The sequence below is a fragment of the Chaetodon trifascialis genome, chromosome 23, assembly GCF_039877785.1.
Source record: "Chaetodon trifascialis isolate fChaTrf1 chromosome 23, fChaTrf1.hap1, whole genome shotgun sequence".
Classification (NCBI taxonomy): Eukaryota; Metazoa; Chordata; class Actinopteri; order Chaetodontiformes; family Chaetodontidae; genus Chaetodon; species Chaetodon trifascialis.
Window position 1 is genome coordinate 9,594,171 of NC_092078.1, and position 26,726 is coordinate 9,620,896.

A 26,726-nucleotide genomic window follows, 5' to 3' on the forward strand; every position below is an offset into this window, starting at 1 on the left:
GACGTGCAACATCTTTCCTTGATGGTCGCTGATGTCAAGTTTTCAAAAGGGATGTCATGGCTGCTTTGGTAGAAGTGCTTATTTAAACAGTGCCACCCTGAACTGTGTCTTTGGAGTAGTTCATTGAGTGTGGAGGAACGTAACAACAGTTAGCAAAACCACGTGCTGAAGGACGACAGAGGGCGTTTGGATGAGCGCTGGAACATTTTGGTGACTGTTCTTTGAAATGTTTGGTTTTTTTCATAAACCTTTTTAACAAAAACGTATTATCTTAATATTGAACGTTTTGGCTCTCCATATTCCAACTGTAAGACAAAGCCAAATTTTGCAAGATTAAATCAATGAAATGCTGGCCGTTCAGGTGAATTCACGAGAGAACGCGGACATGAGAACACGATCATTAAAGAAAAAAATTAAGTAACTTTCAAATTACTCCAGACAGACTGAAAGTACAAGTTCCCCTGAAGTGTCTGTAGTAGTTTGACTGCGGCGAGATGAACAGAGACATTGTTCCAATTACTACCTGTTCTAGACAGCCTATAACAAGTACCCCCAAGCAATAACAGCAAACTCAGACTACAAAGGGTGATTACAGTGTGAAAGGGTGGCAGGAGCTTTCTGTAAAGCTCGCCTGTCGAGCAGATCATTGAATCTCCTCTAACTCCTGTAATCTTCACATTCCCACTGACATTGCCTTTTATTGTATTCTTGCACTCGGCACTGAGGTTGGAAAAATGCGGACTCATGGGAAACACTATTGTGCGTACTGTACGAGCGATGTCACCTGGATCACAAAGTCACTGATTTTACAGAAACAAAAAACGAATTTGATGACAAAATGAGGAAACACTGAGAAAGCAGTGACAAACTTCACTCCAAAAATGTCGCCGCAGCTTTCAGTTTCTTGACTACCTGGTGTTCCTGGGTGTGTTTTCCCGCTCTCTATCATTTCATGCTGAATAATAAGGAAAGGAAATAATATGAGCCACTGATTCATATATTTATATATATATGAATCAGTGGCTCAAAGGAATTAACAGCCTGCGTGCTCGGTCCTTCACACTCTGCTTTCAGGAGCTGTTATGTAACCTCTGCTCATAAACCTCCCAAGAATTACACTGAAAAGTCCGGCGGTGGAATAATGGCAGAATGTGACGAGTAATCTTACCTTAACGCTGGTGTTTTAGCACCTCTGTGAAGCTCCCACCTGACTGATTGCCTCTGGCTGCGTGCCCTGGAGCTCGAAGCTCTAATGAGTAAGAGAAAGACAGGAGGTGTGATACACGCAGAAGGCCCGAACATTAATTCAAGATGCTCGAGTTCAAGTTGGCCAAGATTGAGATTTCTTACAGGGTGTGGGAAACATAAGCGGTCTGGTGGACCAGTGAAGAACTACAGAGGTCATGTTAGAGCCGCTAAAAGCCCCATGCACAATCAAAGCATCTGCTAATTCTTACAGGCAGATAGTTCACCCATCATCAGCTTCATCAAGATGAACTCATTTGCATACACACAGTATTATTATACTGTACATATCTCTGTGCCATGCACACGTCATCTCACTCCTTCTCCATGGCTGCCTGCAGCAGGTCTGTACACAGCAAAATAAAAGCTGCAACCGCCATAATTCATGTAGGTTACTCACTTATAAATTTTGACAGTCAGTCCCTGCTGTATCCAATGGCGAGCCGGAGCAGTGCCTGTCTGTTGGCAACACCAAAACAATGCTTCACGGCCATCAGTGCTGACTGTGTTATTAAGATATAACTAATCAGAACTCAGGTTTGAGACACTGGAAATTGCAAATATTTAGCATTTTGATTGATAAATGAGACTTTTCTAAGGTGTTGCTGATCCACTTTCTAAGGATGAACTGACTGATGACCCCTTGTGCACTCAGTTTGCAGGATCAGAGAAAACTCTGACGTTTACACGCAGTAAACACTTCAGCCGGGTGAAAGACAGCAGGGACTGTCAGAGGAGTGCGGCGACTCCTCCTCCATCTGACGGCCGCTCACAAGCGAAAACAAACACATTTGCACCTGAGGGAGAAAACAGAAAACTCCTATCCTTTCATCTCTGTGATTACAGTCGAAGCTGGATTGTCGAAGAGGGGAAAAAACAGGAAATTGGTATGAGTGATGACCTCTTAATGAATAATTGGAGGACAGGCTGTTCTAAAACAAGAACTACATATTTTCTGGTACTGAAATGAAATTGAGAAAACAACTGGTTTACCCTTAAAGCATGCTAGCTTCAGATTTGCTGGAAAAAAGAAGCTGTAGAAATACGAGGGGAGCACACAGACTAAAAGTGTCTGTGTGATAGTTTGACAAGAGAATAAATTCATTCTCGGGCACCTGGCGGACAAAACATCCCTTCCCCTTTGAGAGGGAGCGATTCCACTGAAGGTGAAATAAATACGCCTTACCGACTCTGCTGCAGTCTGTACTCGGGCATCCCATGGTCTCATTTAAAGCGTGGAGGTATGACAGACTCAACAAATGTGAGCCTTCAACTGAAAGCTGCACTCAAAGTGAAAGACATGACAGAGGGAGCACAAAGACACGACAGTAAAGCAGCTTAAAGAAAGTTGGACTGAGGAGACTTTCAAAGTGGGACCCAATGAATCAGTGGACAAACACAGCAGTGTGCAAACATTAAAGTCAGAGACGCATTACAATTTGTGCAAATGTTTAATCGTTTGTCTTGGCATGAAGCAATAATCAGTACAAATAGGACTCATTATTCTCTGCGGCGGCCATGATCGTAATGTGAGGACTTAGCGTGGCATACAAATTACGTCAAGTTCTCAAAGTAAACCAGCACGCCTGTGTGGGGCGAACTGAAGAACTATTTACATTGTAAAGTAAGTGCCAAGAGATGTAAGCAGCGTGAGTGGAGAGCTTTTTAATTGTCCGGACACTGAACGATCGCTCAGCGTTGTACAGTACACAATGTTGAAAATAAAACAAATGCAGCATCCATTTAGGCGACATGTCCACATTCCTGAGTCAAAAGCACACAAAATATTCCTGAGTGTTATTTTGTCTGAGACATACACTATAGACCATTTTAAGGCTTTGGAATCTAGTTTGTCCACAGTTTGTGAAACAGTACGTGTACATATTACCGCTGTGTCGTTCAGTCTCATTTAAACATGAACGACAGGACGGCCATCGTACAGCTTTCATGGCTGTATTTCTACGATCAACAACTGACATACAAGTAACATTACTGACCATTTGCTAAACAATCATAGCTTAGCTTAGAACAAAACAACAGCCTGATAGGAACACTAACTATCTCTGCACTGCAGTACAGGAACAATTCGTTAGCATGTCGTCTACACTGATGACCAGCAGGTGAGGATGTTGCCGTCTAACCTGGGACCTGGGACGTGTCTTTTAGCATGAAATCAGGTGTGCAACCACGGGTGCCTGTTAAGACCCTCATCATGGTGCTCATTTTAAAAGAGTCCATTGGAAACATTAAATATTCGGCTGTTCAACACAGTCATGGTGCTAACATGAGCTTGATTAGCTTGCTGCATATATACAAATAGAAAACTTGAAAGGCGTAGCAAAGGAAGCTAAAGGGGATGGAGTTTAGCAAATGGTCAATTCCAAAAAAAATGGTTGCTGTACTTTCATAAAATGATGTAGATTCCACATCTTAACAGAGGCACATTGTGACAAAATGTATTCTCTTTAGCTGCAGAGGTACGTGCCAGAGAGGAGTGTAATATTCAGTGATAGTGACACTGGTGTCTGGTGTCCAGTGTCAGTATCAGCATGTGCTGTGACATAATGCTCATTGATGCAGTCGTTTCACATTCTGCAAAGAATAACTTATAAATAAAACAGATTTCATAAGACAATGCATTAAAAATCCCATAAAAACATAAATCTGTTTTGCCCCTTAGTCATTTTTGAGAGATCTTTTCGATGTGCGTCCGCTTCCATTCGTGTAACTGCAGTTGTGTGGAGGCTGTGGTCGCTGCACACATGGGATGTGTCGTCTTTCTCGCAGGCTCAACATGTTTGACAGCTGGTTGACTCTGACCGACTCTGCTGTTACACTGCTGTAACCTCAGTGTCGGTCATTAATCACCATCTCCAGATGATTGGAGGCTCATTCAGACATTCAAAGTCAACACATCTGACATGTGAGAGATGTTATTATTAATTTCTGATCAGTGCCTTGAAGTGTCTGTCAGAGACTCACGATGTGGGGCTGGAACCAGCTGCTTTAAAGTCTTCTGGGATTCGTGTTGACAAAATAGTTACTTCAGTCGCTTGTGGATATTCTTCTGTATAAATAATGCAACTTTTTTGTCACACTGAGCCAAAGACCTGATCTGATCACGCTCACCTGGACACATCGGAGCAAGCTCTTCTCTTTTAAATGGTTTTACAGTGCAACATATCATCATTATATCCAACAGAGTGTAAAAAGATATTAAATGAAATGAAAATATAATGTAATTTAAAGCTCAACCGTGGGGTACCTAAATGCTTAATCCTATGTACGATGCTTTCAGAGGATCATTTGGTCCTCTCACTCTCCTGAGGGATACACAGGCCAGCAACATACCAGAAACAAAATCGAACTGGAGACTGAGTGGCGGTCAGTTTAAGCTTTGTGAAATACAGCATTCCAAGCACATGGTTGTACACAGCAAAGATCTCCGTGACAAGTCATTTCTGTCTGTAATTATTTCCTTTAGAGAAAATTTCATCCTTTTTCAAATGCAAATTGATTATTTTCAAGTGTTTTCTAAAATGCAGTTTCATTCATCTTGAATCTAGTTCAGTGACCTTTGTTGTCCTTTCTTGTATCAAGACACGGTTAAAAACCTGACCTCTAGTCGTTCAGTTCTCGACAGTTTAACAGGCTTATATCAGTCATGGTGCGCTTGGGGATTGAACAGAAGTTTGGAAGGCCAGTCTTGGCACAATTTGATGATTCAAGGCAAATACCCTTTGTTTTGGTTGACTCACTCAATCACACCCATTCAAACTTGTTTCAGGTAGAGTGCTGGCTGCTGTAAGTGCAACGTGTTATGCTTTTCTGAGGGGCGTTACACCAACTCTGTGTGTTGGGCAGTCTTCAAATCCTGCAATGGCAGCTCATCTGAGGTGTCCACTGGGTTGTCATAGGCCTCAGAGTCCTTCCCCACATGTTGGTGCTTCGCAAAATTCACAAAGACCTGGAATACGAATGAGGAAAAGAAGGTACTTAGAGGCAAATCCAAGATAAGATTTATATTTATATAATACAGACAATACTGAAGGGCCTGTGGACATTTCTCTACCCATCTCATTTTTGCGCTCCCCTACCCTCCGCCTCTAAAACAAACTGAAATAGTGGTACAGACAACGGGGTGCATGTGAATGAGTTGCCAGACAAGGGCTATGAAGCATCAAGTAAGCGTCGAGCCTCACGCAGTGAATGTCAGTTTGACATCTTTGACCAGCTGAGAAAGAGAATAAAACAATCATTCTTCTCTCTGTGATGCCCATTTAATGTCAGGAGAAATCAATCCTATGGCGTTCATAAAAAGCTGTGTGTATTTCATTGTGCTGTAAACATCGCTGTAGTCCAGGCTTTTTATTCTCTTAGCATTATCTGTCTGTTGGGGTGAGGCTGCACAAAGACTTTTACGCTGAGGGGGGAGAAAAAAAAGCAACAAAAAGGATCACATAAAATGATAAGAGCACTGCCTTTTCATTAAGAGATTTCTCAGTGGCTGTGTGAGTACAAAAGGACATGTGAATTACTAGATTGTATTGAAAGTCTCAACAGAAAAACATAAAAAAATCATCCAGACCAATTCCATCAGAAAGTACTCAGACTGCCGATGAATTAAACCCTTCTTCACAGCTACATACTCACCAATAAACTAAACGGGACAGCATTAAATGAGCAGAAATAAACAATAGCGTCCTTTTGGGCTTTTGTTTCTCAGCAGCTCGGGGTAATAAAGATAGATCCTTCTGCATTTCAAGCTTCTTTTTTTAACCACCCAGTATATCCCTCTATAATTTAATGTTGGTGATAAATAGAAAAAGTCTTATTAGCATCAGTCATTGCATTGTTTTTGAAGGAAGACTCCTCTGTAATATCTTAGGTCTTTGATAGTCAGAACGTGTACAGGAGGCATTTCAGTTGCTAATGAAGTAGGCTACATTCAATCATACACATCGAAACCTTTAAAAAATAGTTTGACGCGTGGACGAACGCTCTTATTCCTTTTCTTGCTTGTTAGTCGAGAAGATCAATCCCACTCTCATGTCTGCGCATAAAGCCTTGAAAGAAGCTTTAGCTCCCACTAAAACTCCCTCTAAAATCCTTTTTTTCTTTTTTTTTCTTTTTTTACATTTCTCTTTGTGTCACGAAAACAAAAACAACATGAAAAATAAATGAGTGAGGTTTAGGCATGCCGGCAGGCAGATTTTTGAACTTTGGACAGAACTGGGCTAACGGTTTCCCTTTGTTTCCAGTCTTTATGCTAAGCTATGCTAATTCTCTCCTGGCTTCAATACGTAACACACAGATATGAGACTGGTTTCAAACTTCTTATTAACTCTCTGCAAGCAGGCACACATCATTCATTTTAACTTTAACGGAGCTTTCCAGGAGTTCATCTGACTATGAGAAGCACTGACCATCAGACATAAAGTCCACGACCTTGACTTTATGCTCCTCTTCCCTTCAGAAAACCGACAGTATTATCACAGCTGATATTCCTCTTCTATTCCTTTTATTTATCCAGGATACATTTACTGAGCACAAATACTCTTTTCCTGGAAAACCCTGCACTCTTGGAAGCAATCCAGTATAAACACAGCCTAAATGTATTTGCTGGCTTCACACCAGCTGAAAAGCTGAAGCAGGTTGGGGTTTCCATGCCTTGCTCAGGAGCATCTCGGCAGCAGGAACGAGCACCCTTTCACGCTTCTGACCTGGTTTTAACAAAGGAGGCAAACTGTTAAAATGGAGATTTCATGGAATCAAACTTATGCTTCCAGAAAGAAATTGTAATTCCACGAGAGCGGATTATGGTCCTTTGTTCACTCCGATGTAAAACAGGCTTTTGCTGCTTCTGGTTTCAAAAGAAGAAACAACTATTCTTCCTCAAACAAATGACACTTTTTGTTAAACTATCATGTTATTGGAAGGCGCTACCTGCATATGTAGAGCTTCCCGACCTCAAAGCTCACCGAGCTGGCGGCCAGTTGGGCGTAGAAAAAGCAGAACAGCGCACTACCTTGTAACCGAGGAGCAAGCAACGCCTGCAGAACGCCCCAGGCTAAAGCATGCCTCTGTGTGTGTGATGTCAGACCATCAGCAGTGTGCATCAAGGTCACAGCTGTCAAGGCATCTTATCAGGGCAGAATGAATAAGAGAATACAAATGACAGTAGCAACAAATACACCCTCCGCCCATCTCTCTCGCCATCCGACCCTGGACCCTGCCACTAGCTGATGTTGGCTTGATGTGCCGGGGCTTGCGCAGCGTTTCATATTCAAGGCTGTATAGTTTTGCGATGGAATTTTAAAGTACCGTTTGGACTGAGGTGACCGTGGTAAATTCATGCCCTGCTTCGCGATGCCGCTTTCCTTATAATGCTGCTCTACGTATTTAGTCAACCATCCATTCATGACCTGAGCGTCATGCACCAGTGCTGCTGAGTGGCATTTTCTTAATGACAAATGGATACAGGCATTAATTACATTACAGAGGCTACATTTGGGTGTTTATTTGATGTCCGCTGATGCATAACAGAGCAGGGGAAGGACGTGAATCTACCAATTAACTTGTCCCATATATCAAAGGAGTCCTTGCAGAATGTAAAATGGCTATTTTTACATGTCATCCACATGTCCACGCTCTGCCATGATGCGACAGGGACTTTGAAGTGTTCTTTAACAGCAGAAGATCTTGAATTTTGTCTGTTAGTCTCAGAGGGTGCAAACCAACTGGACTTTTGAAGTACAGTTGATAATATGGAAAAAAAAAAAAAAAAGGTACTACAACCATTCTTGATATTCAGAGTAAGTAGTAAGTTTCATTATAAGGCATGAGTACATACCCTGAGCCTTAGTGGTGTATTAGGAATGAAAGTTATCATTATTAAGTACATTTTAAACCTAAAGTTACAGATTTAAGCAAACATAAAGCAAAAATATATTTAATTTGGAGTCATGTTCCAGGACAGCTGGCTGAGGGATATATCAGGCTCTTTAGCACTGAAAGTAAACCAAAAAAGCAAAGTAAACTCGAAACAGCTGAAAGACGCTGACGCAGGATTGGATGATAATTCTCTGTGGGTTTGTCAGGACAACAGACTCTTTCCACATTAAACACCATATTTTGACCCTCTGTTAATATAAAACTATTGACTGGCTGTTTAAATGTGTTTTAAAGTTGGAGGTGATGCAAACCATAAATCCATTTTAGAAATTCTTCAAGCATCAGCAGACCTTCACATTGGCTTGTAAGCACAATCACCCATTACTGTAATCTTTATAGTTCACTTTACCTGGAAATGCATCATTTAGGCATGTATAATAGGGCTGTGTCTAATTTTACTATAATTAAGAAGTAATAGGATAGTAATAGTCAGTGTGAGAGCGCATGTTAGCCTCTGATGGGGGAGTGAATTCAAATAGGACTGTTCTCAAATATAAAACATGCAACTGCAGGAAGTTTGTGTAGAATGAGTGGTTTGGATGAATTTTTCCTGCGAATATGGCATCAGAGATGAGTATTCATGATATTTTTAGCAATTCAACGTCTGTATTATGTATTTTTTAAAACTTTTATACATATTTAATAAGTTTCTTTTGAGGCAAATTCAGTGTTTTCTGTCTTGGGTATTGTTCTATTAGCTCTTTGCTTGTTTTAACTGTTTCTAATGCAAGTGAACACTGTTAACACAGCTCGTGCTCAGATCTGCACCGTGTTTAGATCTTCAATGATAATTTTGTTTAGTTTTCTTCACAAAAATGAAAGAAATGCTGAAATATAGGCCTATTGCAAGCATACAACCCCCCCATGAAGCTTTAGCCACAGTCATGACGTGGTTGAACAGCAACGTAGCTAACATTTCACATTGCTACCACACAACCTGCTTCTGAAAGACAGCTTAGAAAGTCACATTTTCCTTACAAATGCTCACATCTGCTTTGCACTGTCTTGGCCATCAGCGTTAACGCCTGAGCTGCAGGCTGGTTGGATCAATATTAATTGTAGTGCAAGTCGGGTGTTATACTATAGGTCAAGGCTCTTCTCTATAAATCACCAACTGAAAGGTGACAGTCTGGGTCTCCACAGGTTCTCCAGTCCTCCCCTCTGTGTTTTAATACTATGACCTCCAGGTCCAAGCATGATTTATTTACTGGCCCTGATCTGGTAAATATTGACCAGTGCAGAATGGGGGGGGGGCAAGTTGACAAAAAAGTGAGATCATGCAAAATTGGAGGTAACAGCAATGATCTGTGAAATGCTAAAAACTGTTGAGGAGAATCCAAATGTGAGAGTAAACTACATTAAGTTAAAGTATTTAGCTTTTCATAAATTCCTTTCCTGTCACAGTGGTGCACTAATTGCCTCCTAGAGGGCATATTTCACTTGAATAATGCAGCAAAAGATGGTTTTATCTTGAATTAGGTGTTATCCACAAGGGGATCGTGTTGATAATGAAATGCTTCAAATCCCCACAGTATTCTTTATATCACATAATTTGATTTAAACACAACGGTGCCACAGTACCAATGAATCCACAGACAACTCACTCACTCTTTCACATACTCTCGGCAGATTTTTTTTCTTATCGAGAACAGGCATTTTTTCGCTGTGGTGGAGTGGGCCAATGACCTTTCTGGAGGTCATCCTCACCTCCCACCTGGTCATCTGCTGCTGAGCTAATGGCAGACTTACAAGACCAGACACACTCACACTCGCCTCTGAGTGCCTGATTGCATCTGGTCCCTGGGGCCATTTAGAAAACACAAGGTGAAGCCAGTTCCCAACATGCAGGGCTCACTTTATCTCACCAATCAGGGGGTCTAGCCAGTGCACTTGCACTGGAATAAAAAAAAGGCACTGGCTGGGGGGGGGGGGGTTACTTTTATAAATAAAAAAAACCCAGTCCAGATTCTTGGTCGATACTGGGACCTGGCAGCTGAACTGTCTTGGCTACACAAACTCAGTGCAGTCCTCACTAAATAGGAGAAGACAACGTGTCGGCAATGACAGATCTTTAACTCTTATCCTGGCCTGCACAGACAATCATTAACTGAGAGCACTTAAAATGTTGAATGCATTGACTGATAACCTAATAACCTGCAAAACAGTGCTGGCACTCCACAGAATCACAGTAGGACAACTGAACATGACCCTGGATACTCTGCGGTCGGCCTAAATTTTGCCCATGTCAGAAGTGAAATCTGGAGTCAAACTGTTCCTCCCTTGCTACTGAGCAAGTCGAAACCAGCTCAAACTGACACTTTGCACTCAAGAATAATCACACAAATTATTGAACAACTCCATTTCCAGGCTCAACTGGGCCTTTTTTTCCTCAACATACAGAATAACTTTCCCAAATACATTCAGAGGATGTCCAGCATTGATAACACTTCATCGGATAAAAGAAAATATGTAGTGACCAAGAACGCTGAATGCTTCCAATACTAAAACCTTGTCCCTTGCCTTCAGATTCTACATTCATATGCAGATGTACAGAATATATATAGAGAGATGAAAGAGCGAGAGATTGGAATAAATGTACTGCTGGTTTTATATGGCAGTATCAATGGACGGAGATGAAGAGATTTCAGTTAATTCATTTTCATCTTTTTTTATATTGATCAAAATGACATTATATCCACCTCTAGAAATATGAATGGTTCACTTGATGCAGAGAGAGGGTAGACCTGGGGCAAATTACTAAATTCAATTCAATTCAATAATCAGCTGCAGCTGGTTGAATTAAAAGTGAGCTAGTAACTCACCTGCTTTCACTTCTCCCATTCTTTGGGCCTTACCTGATCCAGAGTGGTCTGGGACACGGAGTAGTCCTCCACGCCCAGCCTCTGCTGATGGCTGCTGAACTGGCTGAAGATGTTGGCCAAAGCTCCCTGTGCATGAGGAAACTGATACTGCAGCGTGTTGTGATGCTTCTCCTTCAGGACGCTGCCCGGGAAGGTCTGCTGGATGAAGTCCTCCACTGGCTTCAGCTCAGGAGGAGAGCCACCAACCCTCACAGTCACTGTGTAGCCATCACCGAATCTAGAGAACAAGAGGCCAGGAGTTCACCACAAAAACAAAAAGAAGATCACCCATGAAAAGAGGAGAAAGAAGAAGAAAAAAGAACTGCAAACAAGCATGTAGGTACAAATTGCTCACGGCTTGTCATCTCTATAATGAACTTGTCTTTTCTCCTGTGGTCACGGCATAGTGTGATGGATAATAGGGCGATGTACTGGAAGACGGAGACGAGGCAGGAAGCAGAAGAGATGACAAAATATAATTGGTCTCATATTTCCCACCATTTCAATCATCCTGGATGTGGCGAGCTGGAGTAGCAGGTGACTCACAAGCAGCTGAGAGTGAAAACAGCTTGACTTCAACGGTGCAATAAAGTTGCTCGCTGATGGATAAAGTTTTTCAAGTCAGAGCGGGTTTTGACACAATCTTCTGCGCCATTCAAATGCAGTCGAGGAAAAAAGGCAAAAGAGATAAGACAGAAATGACTTTTAGACAAATATCACTGAAGAATGGTTGAAAAAAAGGGTTCAAAGATGATGCATTCAGTCAGCTTATTCAGTTAGCTTTATCTTACAGCTAATACATTCTGTGAGATCACTAAACAGAGGAATGATGTGAGCTTGATTATGAATATCCTACATCCACATCGGCAATAAAACTGAATTCTGTCATTTTTTCTGGTGCAGCTTGTTGCTGTAAAGGGCCGACAACCTTTTAAGACTTATGGATTGATAGCAGCTACTAGCTGGTGAGCAGACATTAAGCAGCAAAGAGTCAGACATGTCCCTCACAAGTTGGTGGAGACCAAAACAGAGGTGAAAGGAGAGTGAATAACACCAGTGAGACGACTCCAAAAGTTGCTCAGTGTCTGCTGAATGTGTGCATAGCAAACTGTTTCCTGACAAAGATAAGGAGGTAATATGTCAATGTTGTGTTCACAGCTTGTTCTGCACCCCTCAAGAGGAAAGAAAAAAAACCCCACCCACATCACTCACAGTATATGATACGTAATGCAGAGCACATATAAAGTGCATTCATTAAAGTGCAATCATTGTCACAGATGAAAATGGGGCATGGCTAAGCTCTAAAGCTAATTAGCATTCTGCATCTTCCCAGTTGTATGCTACGTCTGGTGAGCACCAAATAAGACTCTGTGCCTTGTTATTCTGTCGTTAGCACTCCTATGACCCATTGTTTTCTGCCTAATTAATTCCCTAATGTTGGATTTACTCACGGAAATGTCCATTGTGGGCTAGTACAGCACTACATGCAATGAGAGTCAGAGGTTCCCTTGGTGGCAATTACAGATATGGTGAATAAACTGCAGGCCTACATGATGTCAAAGGGAGCAAGAGAGGGAGTGAAGCTCTGTGCTGGCGCTGGGATGCACAATGCACAGTGAAAGATAGTGTATCTTTGCATAAATTGTATGTGAGAATGCTTATTTAATACTCATTCTGATGAGAAAACGTCTTTTTAATGCTACTTTTAGGATCAGTATTTTCTTGCATTACCTTTGGAAAAGCCAGAACACATCTAGTGATCAGATGTCAGGAGAATATACCCACATAAATCTGCAGGAGATGGCATCTGAACCAATCACATGCTACATCATTACAAGCATAACCCCTGACCTCTGTCTGCTGCCAAACCATCAACCAACTGCCAAAAGACCGAGGTGAAGGAGGTCTTGTGGTCTGATACCACATTGAAGGAAATATTGAAAACAAAAACGGCAATGTCCAGGCAGACATTTCAACTGGGTGCAGTGCTACGGGGGAATAAAACCACACACAAGAATGCAGGCAACATGCAGCCCCGACAGCTCTTTCCCATTTTATGATGCAATAGACTGGGTGGTGTGCTATTCTGCCCCAAGCACGTCCACGTCAAACCTACTGTATAGGGAGGATCTGAGAGCCGTGCCTGCACTGTGATCTCCTCTGGGGCTGCACACCGCGGGTGATCAAAAGCATCCCCATGAAACTAAGACATACTATGTAGTACACATCATGTGGATACAACTACGGGTACCCTGCAAATATCAGCATGTTAGCGCTTAATTAAGCAACTGCCCTTTAGACAGCCCTTCGACCCTCCCAAATTACACTTATTATACTCACCCGAGCCCTACTCAACCTTGCTATGAAATACTGTTCATTTTGCTGGGCGTTCATTTAAAACGTAGGGCTTCATTAGCTCAAAATACAAAAGAAAATCATGATGATCATCAGAGCAACGCCGACTCGGGTATTACTGCACAAAACAAATTATACCACAGTAGCACTGCTGTGTGCTTCTTTAAGAAGCTCCCTTCAGCTCGGATTCAAACCCTTTAACTTCTTATTGTCATGACTGCATTCCATCATAATATGATTATGATTCATATTTGCCAATGAAATTAGGCATGAAACGACTACTATAATCAGGGATATTACACAGTAGGACTTGGTATTTGTTAATGGGTGCTTGCTAACGTAATATGTTCATTTGGCCATTCTCATTATGAAAGGTTCATGAGTAAAATTGGGTGTTTAATACTTACAACCAGAGTGAAAACACAAGCACATCGATAACAGCCATGTGCTTGACTGTACTGATGAATTTATCTCACATTGTCACATTATGTGAGGTGTTATCACTGTGGCTGTGTCACAACATGCTACATGTGAGCTCTTTGCGTGAAATGTAAAGACAGAATATCTATATGAAGCGTCCACATCCTTTAACAATCCATATCTGCTTTGATTTGCACAAGCAGCACCACTGTGGATGAGTAAAGCACATATTTTACGTGAAGTGAAGCCAGAAAGCATCTCTCCTCGTGAAAAGCCACATAATTTTTGATGATTTGTGTAAGATGTAACAGACTGCACAGACTGTAATCAGACACCACCACCACAACATCACAGCCATCCCCACACATCAAGCTCAATTCATCATCCAATCAAGACTATGACCATAATCTTCTTGTGTGTATTATAGCTGCCGGCTCACGAAATGTGCTTTGTCCAAGGACTGCCAAGCTCGGCAAAGATGCAAAAACATTTTGCAAAAATCCAATAAGGCCAGGAAGCAATGTGGCAAAAGGGTTTGGGGCGTATGTGGGTAATGAAATGCTGCTTGTCAGTGACAGTAAAAGGGCTTATCAATTAGCTTCCCCTCATTCTCTCTCCCTGCCTACCTTACGTTTATTTCCTTTCTGTCTGCAGCTACACAGGGCCTTCAGGCAGCACTTTGGGAAAAATATCTTCCTTTCATATTCATCATTTTTACTCTGCCTCTGTATTCACAACAAAACAAGTTCTTTCATCTTTGATACACTGCAGGTTTTGGCTCTCCTTAAATAAACTCTGCCTGCGTCGGAAAGGTAGGCTCGGATATGTTTAAACGGAGCCTGCACTGCACTTCATGTTCATAACAATAGCATGGCATTCTTTAAACAATTAATTAGCTTTTAACTGGCGACTGGTGAATGAAAAGCTGAAAAGCGAAATCTTTGCAATTTGGGGTTGAATACAGCCTGAGAGAAAATAATGAATGGATTATGGTTAAAGTCTTGACTGCACCATATTGTCACAACTAATCCTTTCATAATATTTTACATTAGAGATATGATACAGCGGCTCAGCACAGCATGGCAGAGACACAGTAATGTCTGCACTGCTTCTTCATTTTCATTATTCTGCCTCAATCCTCTCCCCCACCCTGGTTTGCTGGAAAGTCGTTCTTCCATGTAATTTAAAACAAACAACAGCCAGACACAGATAAGGGCATGACAGGCAGAAAATAATTCTGCTGCCTTCCTTCATCTGAGGGAGTCTAGAAAGGTCACCCTCACCACTGCCAAACCTTGTATTTGAGTCCGCAGGGGGGAGGGCGGACGAGGGGCGAGAGGTCACAGTGTGGCTTGGGTGGTCTGGTGCTTTGATCGGGCAGGAAGTCATCCAAAAAACCTCCTTAGTTCCTGGAGGGGGAGCTTACAGGGCTGTAGGCAGAGGCTCCACGGGCAGTGTGAGGACAGAGGGACAGATGAATGGACAGAGGGATGGACAGGTGATCTCTGTCCAATCAGAAAAGGACAGCTTTGCAACAGAAGAACACATTCAAAAATGCGCTGATGAAAAAAATAACATATTTGTCCCAATTAAGGATTATTAACATGTTGAATGAACGGCCTTCCTCATTTAATCAGGTTTTATGTGCTGTAGTTTCTCTGTGTTTCACCTGGGTGCAAGACAAATTTCCCCTCAATGACAATCATGTCAAAGCTGAGGATTACCACCACCAACTGTCAGCTGGTGGAACAGCATGAAACTGAGGGCAGAAATGAAGGTCCTGTCATCTGCATCCTTGTGCACTTGCTAGTGGAGCACAAGACAAACCAAACAGTGGTTTGCTAATCAAAACATACTGTGGCACCACTACAGTCTACCTTTAATACAATACATTTCAAGCCCTGTCACCCACTAAAACTGTACAGCTCATGGCGGTCATGTGCTTGCTAACTGGGAGTCCCAATGGAGCAAGTGAAAAGTGTAAGTTCAGTGTCAATCATTCTGGCTGGAGTGGAAATTTCACTCACAAGCTTGGAAATAGTTCGACAAGGTAACTTAACTTCAGGCCCACCATGACATGTGGTTGAAAGCTTTGGATAATAGGTCGTGATTGGACCTTGAGTTAAGATTATTGTGGTCAAATAAAATGGTTTCATCTGTCCTTTGATAGTTTTCAGTGATTAGTAGTAGCAGTGTGCCTCCAAGATGTTTAGGAGCAATACTGTGCTTGAAAATCGAATCCTCTGTGAAGGCCATCGTCTGGCCTGTAAAGGCTATTACGACTGGACATTCAAACATGGCTCAACACGCACCTCATAAAACATCTAAAGCCACGCGGCAATTTCCGTAGACCTTGAGGGACCAAATGTAGACGCAGATGCTCGTCTTGCTTGTCAGCACAAAAAACAAGCTATGACAGAACTATTGTCTGTACAAGAAGCCACATAAATTAAAATCCTCACCAACTACCAAGGGTAAAGACGTCGTATATTTTGAGTGCAGACAGCTCAGATACGTACGGTACATATACCATCTGTGTCTGTCAGTGTTCTTGTAGTCTTAATTGCAGCTACATTGCTGATGCATTGTAAACCGTAAAGAGAATTATTTTGTCATCCATCTCCACGAGAGACACGTACTTAAAAGCCGTAAACTACTTAGTTAATGGTACACCCGCAGAGTGAGTAGGAAGGAGTTTATTGGACTTCTCAACGTCAACTTTGGCGGACTGATCCAAACTTTTAGACGCCGCTCTTGTAAAAACTCTCCAGCGCCCACACCGCATTACCTTAATGCATTAAAGGCACTTTACCCCCCGTTTTTATATCATGACGTGCTTTAAGCAAGGAGAAAATAAGACTCCAGGCTGTGGTGTGTGCTTACTGCAGGTACTCTGTGAAGAGGGGATATGAATGATATCAATCAGTGAAAAATCCTGCATCGGCTAGTGGGTGTCCTTCCTAACTGACAAGATTATAGGGGAGCTTTGAAGCTGCTTTTATTGGTTCCTCCACTTCATTTGGGTTTACTTAACACCTGGGAGCTTTCATACCAGCGCGCTGCTGTACTAAAGCACTATTTACAACCTCTTGCAGTTTTTTTTTTTTTTTTTTACTTATTTATTTTTCCCTTCCCCACCAGCCTTTCATAAATTCCCAGAAGTGTGATTGATTTGAGGGTTTCAATAGCATGACAGGTAAGGAGGATGGTTTTTAACGGCCGTGGAGGAAGATAATGAAGGGAATTCTAAAAATGGCCGCCCTATTGCTCAGATTCCAGCGGCCAAATGAAAGCTTCAGCCCCTCTCACACGCTGACCACCTCTGCAGCAGTTTAAATGGGCTATTTTGGCTCATTTGGGGCTTGATTGATACACAGAGGCGGAGTTGTTAAAGCAGCAGAAGGGCATCTTGGTGATAAAGACAGGGTCACCACTGAACTAAAGGGGGCAGCACTAACAAGCACTTGGATCGCTGGGTTGGAAGCCCTGCCACCTGAGAGAGGCACAGGGAGGAATAAATAAGGGTAATATGGCGAGAGGTTTTTGAAGGAGAGGAGGCGACGGGGGGAGTGAGGACTGCAAATGTGGGAGGGTGAGCAATAGGGGGTCAAAATGTGAGAGCTGCCCCCGCAGTGAGATTCTGCACTCCTTTCAGGGGCTTGAGATGAGAAAGAGATGGAGACGTTGGGGGTGGGGGGTGGATGGAGGGCAAGTGGAAGAAGCAGCAGCCCCAGCTTTGCAGGTCAGCTACTCACACCATGTGACAATGGCGCACACCACCTGCCACCCCCCACCCCCGACACCCTCTGCTTCAACCCCTGCTGTCTGATGGAACTCTTCCCATCTGCAGACTGGCAACAGCTTGTGCATTCGTGACAATCAGTGCCTCCATTCCCACACGATGGAGTCATATGTGGACACAAACACAAAACACTGGATGCTCAGTGCCGAGCTGGACTGACAAGGCTCACGACGACTTAAAGGTGTTTGATCACATGTGAAACCAGGGGTGGGAGCCAGCGTATGTGTGTGCATGGGGTGGGGGTACACAGCAGCACAAACATGCGGCGGGATAGCGACGAGAAAAGAAAACAGAGAAGACAGTCCTTAATTGCCTTTTCAGTCATTAACAGGGTCCCACACCTCATGAAACATTAATTACACCAAGCGCGGCGGAGATAGGGACGCTTAATTAGAAATTATTCACTGCGTGGCGAGAACTGAGCGATAGCATTTCAGCAGCATGTAAATTGTCCGTGTGAGATCTAAAATAAGCACGGTGAAAATCGGTGTAGACGTCATGCTTATCTGGCTTCCTCTCACTTGACTGTCTTGTGAAGTGTGATTCCCTTTTACCTGATAGCATGTTGAGTGAAGTAGGACATGTGTTAACCCTCTGTTCTCCTGTCTTGTTTGCTGTTTCTTCCCTCCCCCCTCACCGGCCCCCCCTCGCTCCCATGGCTGTTACCTATCCTACACCTCCTGCGTGGTTCATAAATTATTTACACCACCCGGCTTGTCCCCCTACAGACAGGATGTAATTGACACAGAGGACCTGTCAATTACCCTAACATCTGGGAGGGTCTGATTGGTACATCGCTTGCCCACTTTAGCCCTTCGCCTCTCAACTCTCTCTCGTTCTCACTCATTTTTAGCCCCATCTACAATCTACCTCTTCCCTCTCCACAGTGGGACAGTGGCCAATCATATGACATTAACGCTCTTGATGCGTAATACCCTTGACACTGTTGCCCCCTCCTTGCTGTTTCAGGCATTTCCCCGAGTCCCCTGCACAACTTTAAAAATGGTCTGCTCCACCCCTCATCCCAGGTGTATTGATCTTTCTCTCCACCCAACGATTGCCACAGCATATTCCCGCCATGTGTGTAGCTCTTGTGTGTCCGTGTGTGTGTGTGGAATGTCCTTCCTCTTACAAGATCACACAATGGAGTGGTAATAATGTCACCAGGCTGTACCTAAGGTAATGGATGGGCCTCTCTGTTACATGCAGGGCTCGGGGCATAAGTGCTGGCCTTGGGAAATGTCAGAAGAATATCAGAGAGCAGGCCTGAGTGCAAAGAGTTAAAGGCAGGGGATATCTATGATGAAGACGGTAACGAAATGCATTAAGAGACATGTACAAAGCCTATTAAGAGTGTGCATATGGACAGGGACAGTAGAAACAGAATTTATGGGTCTGTAGAGAAACATGTGAAACTAAGATAAGGGTGAAAGACTTGGGACACGAACCTCGTGCCCACAGTCCTGACTGTCTGTTCATGTGAAATCAATGCAATCGTGTTGATGAATCTGCATGAAAACATAGCTTTTGCTTATGGCAAAGCAAACTATAATATATGGGACATATATGTGGTTTTAACAAGGCAAGAGGCTTCCTGGTAAGCAAAACAAATGATTCCATTATTGTTTAATATCCTCTGAAACTCTGAAGTCTGTGCAGTAAATATGAAGTCAGAGCATGCAGCTGGTTACCACATCTTAGCATAAGAACTCTGATCAACACATTTACATCCTGTTTGTTGAATCCATACAAAAACCAAAGTGTAGGAACATGTCATGCTAGCTGTTTCCCTCTGTCTTTATGTCAAGCTAAGCTAAGTGGCTTCTGGCTGTTGCGTTTTACTGAACCTGCAGATGTGAGAGTGGTATCAATCAATGCTGAAGTATTCTTTGACTGATAATGACATTGTGGAGTTTATGTGAGGTTCCAGCAGCACTGCATGATTTGTGATAAATTGTGCTCTTCTTCGTGTTTCTTGCATAGAGTTCTTTTTAGCCGCAGCAGTAAATGATTAAAGAGCATGCAGTCTTTCCTTTTTCTTCCTTAAAAAGCTTGAATATTTTTCTTTTATTACCAATATACATTGTCTTATGTTATTTTTATATACAGTATAAATAACAGAAGAGCGCAGTGGGAGACAGGGATTTCTTTCATCTCATTTCAAGGAGCTTCAAAGATTCTTTTTTTCCTTTATTTTGCTCTTCATCTAACACGCTTGGTGGTGAAAGAAGGACCCTTACCTGTTCTTCAGATGCTGGATGCTCCCTAAACACTTGAAGCGACCATTTACCATGATGGCCATGCGTGTGCACAGTGCTTCACACTCCTCCATGCTATTGAAAGAGAGAGGGAGAGGAAATTTGGCTGGATGAATGAAAAGCAGCAATAATCCTGGATGCTCGAGTGTCTCCTTTTCCAGATTAAAACAAACCTAACATCTTAAAATGGGTCTCTTAATGATATTATGGTATTTTTTGGAACGGCCGTCCTGCTCATTCAACAGATGAAATGCGCTGTGGTCGAGGCTAATACACCGATAACAGATGGATTTAGAGAGGGTAAAACTCAATGTTAGATCACTGACTTACTGAAACTTTCTCTTCTCATTTACAATCAAAGTTGGGTTTCAAGCTTTTTTAACATGTCTGCTTTGACACCTTAAATGGACGACAAATTTGGTAATTAGCGAGAGAGGAAGGGACCATCTGTAGTTCTTATTATCTCATTTTTTCCCTCTTTCGGTGTTGGGCTGGAGCAGGAGTCATTTGTAGCTGAGGCAAAACCTGTGAAGCCTTTCTGAGAAATGGTGCAATTAGGATTATGACTTTGTAAAACCTGGTGAATCTGCCACTTAACAAAACACAACCACCTGGTCATGCCATGGACGATTGGGTGCAGCTCAGCCACACTGCCTGGGACGACAACAAATGCTTTGATTTCTCCATGAAACACGTAATGAGAATAATATATTCCAAAGGATACAGCAGCGCAGATTATTCACGTGCACTGCCAGGAGCACAAATGATTCAAAAACCCAGGCAATTTGGGAAAGAGTGAAATGAATTGACTCGTGTGTTGTTAAATGTTCTGTACCGAGCTTTAAGTTTCCCAAAAAATGAGACGTTTAATTTTTTTTCCCTCACTCACAGCTGTGTCCAAAACTGGCCAATACCACAGAAGGAAAAGTTGGCTAAACTAACTTTGCTCCAGGAAGTCTTGGATAATGAAAAGACTCCAGCACTGATATTGACAGTTTTTCTTTTCATGGAGGGAAAAAAGCGCCAGTCAGTCAATATGCCCTCGTGCTTCATGAAAGCTTTATAGCAGCCGGTGTGTTTCTGGCAGCCAATATTAACTGCCACACAGAAAACAATACCTTTCAACGAAAGCGTAACTCTGATCAATTATAATTACAATATTTACAGCTCGCGTTCGTTTTTAGGGACAGTACGCTTTCCCTGGTGAAGAGTCCAAATATTTGGACTCCCGTCTTGGCGGGTGAGGTGTCAATCTATCCGAGAAAATCAATACATAGAGAGCCATGTTGCACCTGTGTGATGTGAGGATGACTGTGCGTCCCTCTTTGATGATACTCAGGATGCAGTCCCACAGGAAGCGCCGGGCTTTGGGGTCCATCCCAGTGGTTGGCTCATCCTGCAATGAATGCAACCTCTTTAAAACTGCTTCCATTATACTTCACCTCAGCACATCATTTAAAAATGGAGGATGTCACAGTTTACCCACTTAGGGCACAGATCTGCTTTTAAAAGATCGTTTAATGATGTGTGTGTGGAAAGATACAGAGATGGGTGACAAATAAAAGGAAAACTCTGAATTAATGAGTGGAGCAAAGTACTAATCAACAATAACTCCAAAGAGGAAATATTAGCTGTTCATGATGATTTTCCCCTTAATTTGTCACCCATATGTGTTCATAAACACACAAAAGTACACATATAAAAACAAAGACATACATAGGTAAAGTCTGGGTGAACTATTCCCATTTCCACACAATGAAGCACTCTCCAGCATAATACAAAACACACACACACACACACACACACACGTACAGTCTCAGTGACTTGCTGTTTCTTTTTCCTCAGGGCTAGTCTGTCCATGCATGATTAGAGAGTGACAGTACTCAGTCCATTGGCTGGTTTCGTTCCAGGCCTGGTTCTCCCTCACTAGCAGAGTCCTACAAATCCCAAGGGGTATTTTCATCACTGTGCCCAATGTGTCCCTGTGCAAACCCAACGTGGCGCAGCCTCAAGGCTGCCTGGGCTCCCTGGGCGAGCACACAATACTGAAACTGACACAGACACTGACAACACAATATCCCACTGCCTCTAAGTGATGGCTAGCCTGGCTAAAGGCGACTAAATAAGTAGGTTTGGAAGAGTGCAGCTCGACGGGCAAAGCACTGAGCCAAAAAACAGAAACGGTTGGAAAGATTATTCTGGAAATGTAATTTATTATGGATTACTCATTACCGACTGATTACTCATTAAACTGTTGTTAGCGGTATAATCTGATGGATTGCTTTAAATCATGCAAAGTAATGCATTTATTACATTTTATGCATTCTACAGGCAGCAAATTACATGAAGCATGAAGTGGCTTTAAAACTTATTTAAATAACATAACATTTCTGTGTCATTAGACCATGCCATGTGGTGGGTGGGACGTGGGATAAGAAGTAAAAATTGCAATAATCTTTATGAAAATGTATATTTTGGTGAGGCCCCCAGGGGAGCCCCCAGTGTGATTTAAGGTCATTAATGTTTGTCCCTCATAATAACACGGCCGGAACCTCCTAATGCGCATTAAAGCTGCTTAATTGAAAGCATGTGCATTCTGAGTCATGGCTTCATTAATCTTCCATCAGTGAGAAAATGCTTTTGCAGTGAGTTTTAAGTCCTGATGAATAGGAGTTTTAATATGTGCAAACACGGCTCTGTGCGCTCCACGTTTTTCTAAAGGAATGGGTCTCGAAAAAGAAAAAAAATAAAGAATTAAAACATGACCAGTCAGTGACCCCTGAAAAACAGTCCCCCTCTCATCCACAAGTAATGTACTTGTAATCCTCTGGGAAATTCAGCAAGGATTTACAAGATTGATCCCAATCTTGTTTTTTCCTCCTCCTCTTGAAAGCATACGTTACCCCAAATTCCTTCACTCTATCATCTTCCGACTACAGTCGAGTCTCTGTGCGCTTGTGAGGAGAAAAAGAACTGATCTGCTGTAATCCAAACATCTGCACAGCATCAATACCGATTTAAAGTATTAAACTCTTAAGTCTTAATGAAACAGCAGCGTGTCACATTTTCACCGCGTACAGCACATCGATAAAGATGTATCTCACCAGGAAAATGACAGGAGGACAACCGATCAGGGCTATCGCTGTCGAGAGTTTGCGTTTGTTCCCACCGCTGTAGGTTCCTGCTGACTTGTTGGAATATCTGACCAGCCCCAACTTCTGGATCCCCCACTCAGCCACCTTTTGAAGACAGAAATCAAAGTGACCAAACACATTACGGTGTCAAGAAGAGCGTTTGCATCATCAAACTCTCCGTGATGGATGATATTTTGGCTGGGATCTCAAATGCATTTATGCTCTGTGGCTTTCAAGGGCAAGGCGTGACAGCTGGCATCCCTGTAAGACCTTAATCACAGGCTGCTGAGCTACATTTCTCCTGTTTACCAAATATGCAAATACGACGACACATGGACTTAATCTGGATTGAGAGTTGACAAAAAAAGGCATATCACAATGGGCCAAAGTAGAATGAAGAGTTAAGAGAAGTGGGTCCCTTTGCACCACAGCTCAGAGATCAAAGCCCTGGCACCAGGTCTGAGGCCTATGGTCGCCGCCAGCCTCTTCCTCTTTTGATCTTACTGTTGCAGAAGCGAGCAGTGCGAGAGCAGTGCACGGAGGCCGCACAGGGCCGGCCACACCACTGGGCATGGTGAATAATGTAGAGCCATAACCCACAGCTGCTGCTTTTCCACCACCGGCCATTTTTCATTATGTATGGCTTCTCCCATTGAGGTTATCTATCACTCCGACATGTGCTCCGGCTCACCCTACATGCATTCTAGCTGAAAAGCATTTTGATGGTCAAAATAAATAAAAACATTGTGAAGAGATGTAAAAATGTCTTGAAGAAGCGCAACATTTGAGCTTTTTTTTTTTTTTTTTTCATATTCCAACTCATCTACAGCGGTTATTCAAGTTAAAGATGTACTCCTTCATATCACCAGCCATGAGTCAAATAAGTTACCTCAGTTTTTACATGCACAAGGACAGGAAGTATGAAAGGATGCAGTGGTTACCGTGGTGATTTCCTTTTCTGGTACCCCTCGTAACCTGGCGTAAAACTCAAGATGCTCTTTTCCAGTCAGGAGTTGATCAATGGCGTCAAACTGGGGACAATAGCCCAAGTTCTGGTGCACGTCCCTCATTTCCGTTCGTATGCTGGGAGAAGAGAACATGCGAAAGATGTGACGGTGAGGTGATTGAGAATATATCAAACACACAACGAGAAGACTCAGAAGGCCAAGAGGCATACACTTCGCTCAGAGCCAAGCCAGTCAAGGACTTTCTTTCTCTTTGAAACTCTTCCAAACTAATATAGAGCAGCAGAGCGCTTCATTTCACATTCTGCACTTGTGGTCTCAGTAAGCATCCCAAAAAGTCCGCCTAGGACACGAAAAGCCAAAGAACAAACAAAAAATGTGGCTTTTCCAGGCATGCAGTTCCAACATGCAAGTGTAATAATAGCAACAGCAGTTCTGGATGCAGACGTGCCCTTTCCGCAATCTACAATATTAATACTTAAACCTCCTGCAGGCAAATAACAAATGTTACAGCTGATTTTCTGTCTTCTTTTTACAGCTGCTGCTTTTTTCTTTTTTTTATTTTGAAGATTATTGGTCCCATCCTTTCCCCTCAAATGTTATTTTCCAGGATCAATTGTCAGCCCGAGGAAAGCTAAATGTGATTTGATGTGTCTAGAGGCTGCTGGAAGGCCATAGTGAACTGAAAGCTTCACTGATCTAATATTATGTTTTGTTTGCTCTGATACAGGTTGATGATAACAGTAGGTTATATAGCTTTTGGCTGGATCAGGTTAACCTATCCCACCACAGCTTTTTAAGTAGCTCCAGCTTTTAGCCTGTTAGCAACAGCTGGACGGACTCTACAACCGTATGTTAAACTTTACAGGCTCACACTACGCTGCCATGGTCTTCTGAAAGGAATAGTTTGACATTTTGGCGAATATGCTTATAAGTCTTAACTTAGCATAAAGACTGGAAGCAGAGGGAAACAGGTGGCCTGGTTCTGTCCAAAGGAAAAAAATCTGCCTCCCAGCATCTTTAAAGCTCACCAACCAACATGTTAAATTTCACACTGTAGGCTATATTCACATTCAATCTGTACAAAAGTGCGAAAAAAGTTGAAGCTGTGGATTTAAGAAGGGATATGTGCTGTATTATGTTAATTAATGAGCCTTAGAGGTGCAGTCTTTTTACCTTTGGCCAGGCTTGATGTCTTTATGCTAAGATAAGCCGAGCTAATTGCCAACAGGCCGAGGCCTTGAACCTTTGGAAGGAATGAAAATAAGTGTGTTTCCCAAAATATTAAACACTACACACATAAAAAGACAAACCAACAGTTTTAAAAGGCATTAAACACGATCATGACTGAGGCAGTACACTGCTACTGTCAGCCTGTTTTTGTCTTCCGCAACAAGAGACGGCTGGTGAGCCACTCCTGGCTGTTAGCGGCCTAGCTTTTGAAAGCTATTCATTGTGCGCAGCTAAGAGACACGACCGTCAGGAGAGGACTTCCAGTTAAGAGATGCTGCTGCTTCTTCTCTGCCCATCATTCCTCTTGCCATTTCACAGAGAGCGTAATGAGCTGAAAAACAGAAGCATGGGCGTACACACATCTGTTTTTCCCTCTTTTCAGTTTTTGTCTCCCTTATAGGTCTCTGGGATCTTTCTTTGATCTCTGTTACCCACATTAATCACTATTAACACTGCTGTGTTCTGCGTGTGCTCTATTCAGCTCTCTGTTCAACACAAAGTCAATTAGCAGATGTAGAAATGAACACCTATAGCAACCTTTGTGATGCAGAAAAAACAAAAAAAAAAAAAAAGAAAAGGGACCGCAGCTTCCACTCAACCATGCCGGGCTGTGCTGCCTTGTTGTTTGTTCCTAAAAATAAGGAAGAGCAAGCCTTCCTTCGCTCAAGCGCTCCAGTCTCATATTGCTGGTGTCAAGGTACATCTTTGGCATGTACAAAGATTTCTTATGACTGATTCTGTAACGCAGCGACAAAAAACAGAGCAAGGTACAGGCTGAGGATGTGAAAAGGAATGAAATATGTGCGAGAGGCAGCCGAGTCTTCGGCATTTCTGAGAATATCGCAGTGGGGAGACATGAGAGACGCAGAGTTGAAAAGGCAGAGACGGCAGAATGTATGAGAGATATCGAAACTACCTAGCCAACAAAAAAAGACTGAGAGTAAGAGAGATAGAAAGCTGTGTTACACAGAGCGAGAGAAGCTGAGAACGGGTGTGAGCTATAAAAAAACCCACCTTCGTTCTATCCCCATCTGAGCAGCCATCTTGGGTGGCTAATTATGATGAGTTACTCCGTGTACTTGTGGGAGTTAGCAGCTCACCTGTATCCATTTAGGAAGGCCTCTCCACCGGAGACTGGGATGTCTCCTGTCAGCATCTTGAACGTGGTGGTTTTCCCAGCCCCGTTGATTCCCAGCAACCCGAAACACTGATGGAGACAACGGGGAGGCGACCGTTAGGAAAACAGTGTTTTGTAGCGACAAGCCTCTTTGGAAACCAGGACACAATGGTGCTGGATGACAATGCAGATATTCTGCATGTAGATGAGTTACCTATTGAATAAATAACCATTATCCCTTTTAATGAAGTTTATCTATAGACGATGTAAATATTTGCTCGCCACATCCAAATGAGACTACAGTTTATAGAGCATGCATGGCTGATTCAGTGTTTAGCAAAAGAAGAAATTGATATTTTTATGTACACAAAACAAAACAACA

General features: G+C 42.6%; 1 protein-coding gene across 1 annotated transcript in view; it reads right to left on the reverse strand.

Annotated features, from left to right (window-relative positions):
- Positions 1–2,680: 2,680 nt before the first annotated feature.
- The window catches only part of LOC139351799 (phospholipid-transporting ATPase ABCA1-like), a 132,387-nt gene continuing 108,341 nt past the window's right edge, over positions 2,681–26,726 (reverse strand). The window contains exons 43-49 of the mRNA XM_070993804.1: positions 26,328–26,434; positions 23,971–24,112; positions 23,000–23,134; positions 21,188–21,291; positions 19,878–19,970; positions 11,055–11,298; positions 2,681–5,212 (exon numbers count right to left, since the gene is read on the reverse strand). Coding sequence (XP_070849905.1) covers positions 5,084–5,212; positions 11,055–11,298; positions 19,878–19,970; positions 21,188–21,291; positions 23,000–23,134; positions 23,971–24,112; positions 26,328–26,434 — 954 coding nt within the window. The 3' untranslated portion in view covers positions 2,681–5,083. The remainder of the gene's footprint in view (positions 5,213–11,054; positions 11,299–19,877; positions 19,971–21,187; positions 21,292–22,999; positions 23,135–23,970; positions 24,113–26,327; positions 26,435–26,726) is intronic.